Below are 6,743 nucleotides of genomic sequence, written 5' to 3'. Positions count from 1 at the left end.
CCCCCGAATACTTAAGTTTTTAAATTCAAATTTTGATTCCGAGTTTTATACAATCTTTAAGCTAAAATTTTTTAAATTTCTTTGTGTTTTCTATTCATTATGCAATTATTCTACCGTTATAAAATAGACGCCGAAATGTATCTGCACTCTCGGTTACTCCGGCATGTACTGCGAGACCAACATCGACGATTGTGCGCCAGATCCTGAGGGTAACGTGCCCTGCAAGAACGACGGCAAATGTTACGACGGAGTGAATAGCTTTACGTGCGACTGCCAAGGCACCGGGTACACAGGTCCCGATTGCTCCATTGACGTGAACGAGTGTCAAATCTCGGAGATCGATTGCGGACACGGTAAATGCGAGAATCTGCCTGGTACCTACCAGTGCATCTGTGATCCCGGCTATTGCGGATACAATAATTGCAACATGGTGGATCCCTGCCAGGAGGTGAGCCCTTCAGCATAATGTTAAAAAATAAAATGAGAAGAAAATGATAAAAAGCGTGATAAGTAACAGGCATTTAAAAGTTTTATATTGCTGAAATTTAATAAACAAAAAACAGAAACTCTGTTTTTAAAAAATAATAGATAAGATTTCGGAAAATTGAGAAAAACGATATAATCGATGGTGATTTTGTTAAATTACGAGCCTTCTTCGAGAAACTTCAATAAAATTATAGTAAATTTATAATGAGATAGTGAAACGACATAATAATTGTATTCATTCGTTTTGTTTTTACTTGTTTGTATAATGCATATATAATAAGCATATTAATTAATCTTGTTTTGACTTTATATTTAGGATTATTGCCAGAACGGTGGTACGTGTAAATGTGCTGACGATGGCAGATACGAATGCCATTGCACTTTTGAATACATGGGACAAAATTGTACAGAGGTAAGATAAAATTCAGAGAGAAAATTAGATTAGAACATGTACACACAAGATACAAAGAGATAAAAACTAGTTTATCTCAATAATGTGATAAACTCAGTAATAACACACAAAGTATAGTATGTTATCATTCTGCATTATATAGTTATGCAAACAAGAAGCAAGTATTCGTTTCTCGAATTTTTGCGATATAGGAAATAGAGAACGTATATATATTTATAATAAATATTATTTAATAATTGATAAAAGTTTTCAAATTTTTTTATAACATATATACATGTTTTTCTAATTAAAAGTTCCAAACATATATACATTTTTTTCTAATTAAAAATTATAATTTGTAACATTGATTTTATCATATTATTATTTTTATATTAGAATATTACCTTTCATATAGAGAAACTATAATTTATGAAAAGATCGAAGCATTATATATAAGTAATTTTTTAAATATTATTTTCTATTTTTTTTCTATTATAAATATTTATTATAAATATGGGTGTGTGCATGCGTGGGTGCGTACGTGCGCGCGTGTGCGTGTATTGCAAACTTTTTATAAATTCAGCCTTTTTTTTACAAAGACTACTAAGCTTATTATAAAACGCCAGTTTCTATATAGAATCGACGTTTTATACAAAGGCTAACATAAGCCTTTTTGTAAAAAGGCTGATTTTACAAAAAACCTATAACGTATGTAATGTATATTATATTCTGTAAATTTATATTATCATACAAAAAATATTTTCTTGTTTTTAAATTTCTCTCCCCACTTCTCTCTCTCTCTATTAATAATTTTAAAAAATAAATATTTTTTAGCGAGATACTGTAGCTAACAAGTTGGGTAGCCAAGTCCTCGATATAGCGGTGATTGTAGGCCCGATCGTGGGCTGTCTTCTTCTCATCGCTATTGGCTCCCTTGTTGCGTTTTTTATGATGGCAAGAAAGAAGCGTGCAACACGTGGCACGTATAGTCCTAGTGCTCAAGAATTCAGCAATCCACGAGTGGAAATGGATAATGTAATGAAACCTCCACCAGAAGAAAGATTAATCTAATCGAAGACACATAATTGATTTAATTAAAGTAATGCAGACAAACCTCGATACGTGGAAGCTGCTTTTTTCAAAAGAGCATATTTTATAAGCGCAAACAAATAATAAGGATAAAATTATGCTTTTGTATTAAAATCTTTTTCTGAAATGGAGTTTCCGAGACAAGATTCTTCTAACATTAAATTTTTTACCCAATGTATATATAAATTAAAGTCACGATTGTATTTACGATATCGTAATATTCAAATTATTAAAACTTATGTTATATCTCTTAACATGACGTTGAAATTAACAATTAATTTCGTCGATTTTTCGTGTTCCATATATCGAGGAATATGTTTGTATAACCTAGTCTTCCGAAAACGCGATTTGTTCGATTGCGAAGTTTCTCAATTTAAAGAATGCAAATTACTCGATGAATGACCGTAAATTAAAACGGTTACTCATCGCGTCTTCTAGTATCTTCGTTATTTCATCACAACAAAAAGATATTAAAAAATTAGAAAAAATTTTCTATAACATTTTTTTTAAATTTTAAACTACTTTGAGACTAGTTCAAAAATTTCCGTGAAATCCTTTTAATTCGTTGATTATACGATAATTATATGGGCTAAAAGATTTTGAAATTAATAATAAGATAAATATGCATAAAAGCTTATATTTTACCAATCATTTTAATTTTGAGATACATTTTGCGAGATAGAATTTTGAGTGAAATATATTCTCAGTCAAATGTAGACTGATAAATAGAAAAGTGATTTAAAATGATATATCTCAGAGCAAATAAAAATGCCTAACATTTTCTCCCTCATAAGCATTTATATCAATCATCTAAATACAATATATCTCAAACATATCAAGGTGATTGATGTAATTTGTTTTGCATATTTATCAATAATTAATTTAATAATTAATTTAATAAACCTTCTTGCAACATATTTCTCGATGGTATTTTGCCATCAAAAAGAAACGATCATTGATCATATTTTGCTAATAGGTTTCGGAAACTCCGCATCACGTTGGAATGAAATAAAAGCATTATGTTGCTTCAAGTTTCCTGAATACCATAAAGCCATAAAAAATGCCCCAGGGAAAGATACATATGTGTGCAACATATTTTTTAAATAATTTATGTTTCGGAAATTATTAAAATGAGAATCTTAAATGAGAATTTATTTAATTGAATCTGTGGGACCAATAATAATGCAATTAGATCCGAAAAATTGAAAATTTATAAATCCAAAAATTCTGGAAAATAAGCTCGAGAAGCTTCGTATCTAAAAGATACATGAATTTTAAAATTTATGGATATTAAAAGCAATAAAAGGATTTCATAGAATAACAGTAAAGAGAGTGATTTATGCCTCTCTCTTTCTCTCTCTCTCTCTCTCTCTCTCTCTCTCTTTGAAACACACTCTGTAAATGATACGCGTAAAATAGATCATGTAGATTGTAACAAAGTGTACTTAAAGCTCTCAAAAGTGTCCTTAAGATGTTAAGCAATACTCGAAGGAGGCAAATCCTAGCAAACAAACCCGTCCATTTTAGTGCCTAATTTTTCTTAAAGAGTTATTATTTATAAGCGATGCATGCAATATTGATAGAAAAAGAAAGAACAAAAGGAGGAAACTGGACAACATTCCAAAAAAAAACGTACAAGGGAAATATATGGAAGATCTCCGAGAATAATGCATAAATGTTCTTATGTTTGCGAAAGAATAGGCGAATTAAAGGAATTTTGCAGGAATTTGTTTTGCCAGTTCAAATTTTTAATCCTCAAAATTCCAAAGATTAATTTTATAAAATTGCGTATTTCTTTATTGTATTGTTTTCTGATTTCATTTATGTCATCCATTCTTTTTCTTACTATTTTCAAACTATTTAATTCCTTTTTATTGCTATTCATTACACACACACACATACTATTTCTTTTTAATTTAATTAAATTTTGTTTCCCTCTAGAGTTCAATGTTAATTAAATTTGTAATAATTTTTCTTTTAATTTAGCTTTAATAAGATCTTTTCTCTTAGAAACCATAACATATAATCTTTTTTATCTTTTTACCTTAGTTTATTTCTAATATTCTTCATTGTTCATTCTTTTATTAAATTTTATCTTCTTCTAATTCGATTTTAATCCGTCTTTTTTGTTTTTAAATTAATTTTTTTAATTAAATCGTGTAATGGAATTTCTTTTAATTTGCCTATCTTTCTCTCTATGCGTGAATTATATATAATATACTATGTCATAAATATCGTTAAGCGGCGACATGTATTCCGACTTACTGTGAATAGATGACAATTTTGTCGAGCGTTTCCGCGATGCTAGCAAATTAGAAAAAAAGAGAACTTCAAGCGCTCGCATAAGACTGGCGCTATTGTCGCGTCTGTTAATTTTGTACATAGACTAGCTCATAAACCTAGAAGATTATTAAGGACTTTATCAAATTTAGAATTTTTGTATGGCTATTAGTATTATTTAATGATAACGGATGGTACTTAATTAATCGGTACGTAATTATATTACCACGACCAAAGTAGAGCGGCGAAGTGATTTTAAGAGTTATAAGAATTTATTCTATAAAACGCAAGTTTTTTTGTAAGCATATCTGATTCATCTTTTTAAAGCGTTTGTTCAAGACTGAATTTTTAACATAAAATGAAAAGAAAGAAAATATGAAGAGGCCTAAATATATTCCATAAAAATAGATTAAATTAATCCATTTTTTGTAATTTTATTACTTTATTATGCTAAAATATGTTTAAAAATTGCCCGACTACATGTAATTTAGGAAAATTAATATCTTTTTCTCTCACTTGTGTAAAGTTTTTCATAAAAATATAATTTATTTCACAAGTATATCTGTACCCAGACTTTCTCTATCTCTCTTGGCAAAAGAGATGAAGGAAATAAATATGTAAATTTAAACATGAGCATTTTATTCAATGTGATCACGACAAATCGAAATATAAGAGTATTCCCTATATACAGCATGTTACATAAGATATAAGGCGATTCCGAGCGGATAATTAAATGTACAAAATCAATAAATGCATACATAATTTAACAAACAAATCTATATTTATTATTTCGATAAAATATAGCTAAAATAATACAAAAAATGTCGTAATTGATAAAATTTCTAAAAATCATATACAATAATAGTTTTATAGAATTTTTAATTGATTAGACATATATATATATATAATGCTTGATGACATGTCAGAAATTAAGAATCTTTAAAATTGTAAGTAATTCAAAATTGAGATTTTTTTATTGTTTAAGAGCAGTTGTTAAAGCTAGACTATCCTTTTGCCGTTCACCTTGCTTAGTTTATCGCGTGATATTTTGTCAAAGAATAAGAGTCCGGCAGCGCGTTCGATTCTCTCTGGTGGTACCTATTAAAATTGATTATATTCTCACAATTATTATATTTTCATAAATTCATTTCTTACATCTTATTTTATATACCCAAGATACTAATAAATACTAATAGATACTATAGCTTGTTATTTAGGTTCTTTACTACTCTATTTTATTTAATCTTAATATTCCAATTAATTGTTAAGGATTTAATTGTTTTTATCGCACAAGACTCTTAATGTTATATACACATAACACACACATGTACCTGGAAATTAGTGAGTGGCGTGTTATCATCGATTGGCGCGTTTGGCATCACGAAAGCTTCCATATCCAATTTGCAGTCATTTGTCTCTCCAACAATCACCTTATAGAAATGAGTAGGTACCGCAACATGATTCGCGCCTATCACTTCGTAATGTACATATTTTTTTCCATCTGATCCTTTTCTATAAATAAAACAAATTAAATTGAATTTTTATTACAATAATTTTAAAAATTAACATTATAAGGAAAACAGGCTAATAAGAAAATATTTGTTGTATAATATATTCTACAAGAAGCAAAATGGAAGGAAATTACAAGGAAATAGACGCACTTGGGAAGATACAATGGTCCTGTGCACACATAAACATCTTTATAGACATTTGTCAATTTTCGAACATGTTTCTCCAATCTGTTCCAGGAATCTCTGTTGAAGCCCACACCGATTTGCGGTGCCATATTGGAGAGAAGAAAGGTTTGCTCCATGTGATTTTGTTCCACTCTATGATTTCCAGCTGCAGCCAAGTGACCACGGTCATAGCCACTTCCCTTGTAATCTATATTCTCTGATCTATCGGCATCTCGTTAAGATTAAGATTCAATTAATTTTAGCAAATTAGTTTCCTAAATTAAATTGTGATCTTCCTCTTTTGTGCAATTTTAATATTAATATGTAAAAATCATTTTAGTAATTACGCTTTTATTCTCTCGTTCACCTGAAGAAAGGATGTATACTCTGATCAGGCTTGAACTCGCATTTTGAACGATTCACTTCATTTTTACACTGTAGTCTGTCTTTAGTCAAGTGCTCAAACACCCAGTGAGCAACTTTATTTCTCCTGTCATACGACAATACGAAATCCTCGTACGACCTGACATGATCCAATCCGGGAAAACCAAATTTCATAATCTGTCATAACGTCCAGTATAATTTAACCATTACAATTCTTATCATAATGCTATAATTACTAATGTTTTTCTAAACATTGCTATATTATTAAATTATAAATTTAATATTTTATTTAAAGAGAAAAAGATGCTGTAAGAAATTTTTTATTATTATATGTCACACAAACAATATGACATCAAATTACTTATTATGGTATGTGCCAGTATAATTGAGTATAATTTAACTCTTATTACATTATCTTTTATATATATTTACCCCCC

General features: G+C 29.1%; 2 protein-coding genes across 3 annotated transcripts in view; one reads left to right on the top strand and one right to left on the bottom strand.

Annotated features, from left to right (window-relative positions):
- LOC115236268 (protein crumbs) overlaps nt 1–5,017 on the top strand; it is a 34,134-nt gene extending 29,117 nt beyond the window's left edge. For both annotated transcript variants that reach the window (XM_029808609.1, XM_029808608.1), the window contains 3 exons: nt 128–448; nt 803–898; nt 1,712–5,017. In XM_029808609.1, the coding sequence (XP_029664469.1) occupies nt 128–448; nt 803–898; nt 1,712–1,948 (654 nt within the window). In that variant the 3' untranslated portion in view covers nt 1,949–5,017. The remainder of the gene's footprint in view (nt 1–127; nt 449–802; nt 899–1,711) is intronic.
- Nucleotides 4,868–6,743, bottom strand: part of LOC115236270 (endonuclease G, mitochondrial) — a 22,064-nt gene continuing 20,188 nt past the window's right edge. Inside the window, exons 2-5 of the mRNA XM_029808613.1 lie at nt 6,290–6,483; nt 5,908–6,144; nt 5,578–5,758; nt 4,868–5,344 (exon numbers count right to left, since the gene is read on the bottom strand). Coding sequence (XP_029664473.1) covers nt 5,246–5,344; nt 5,578–5,758; nt 5,908–6,144; nt 6,290–6,483 — 711 coding nt within the window. The 3' untranslated portion in view covers nt 4,868–5,245. The remainder of the gene's footprint in view (nt 5,345–5,577; nt 5,759–5,907; nt 6,145–6,289; nt 6,484–6,743) is intronic.

This window comes from Formica exsecta, unplaced genomic scaffold, assembly GCF_003651465.1.
Source record: "Formica exsecta isolate Colony F162 unplaced genomic scaffold, ASM365146v1 scaffold247, whole genome shotgun sequence".
Lineage (NCBI taxonomy): Eukaryota > Metazoa > Arthropoda > Insecta > Hymenoptera > Formicidae > Formica > Formica exsecta.
Note: the sequence above shows the minus strand (reverse complement) of the source record. Positions and strands in the feature narration are given on the sequence as shown.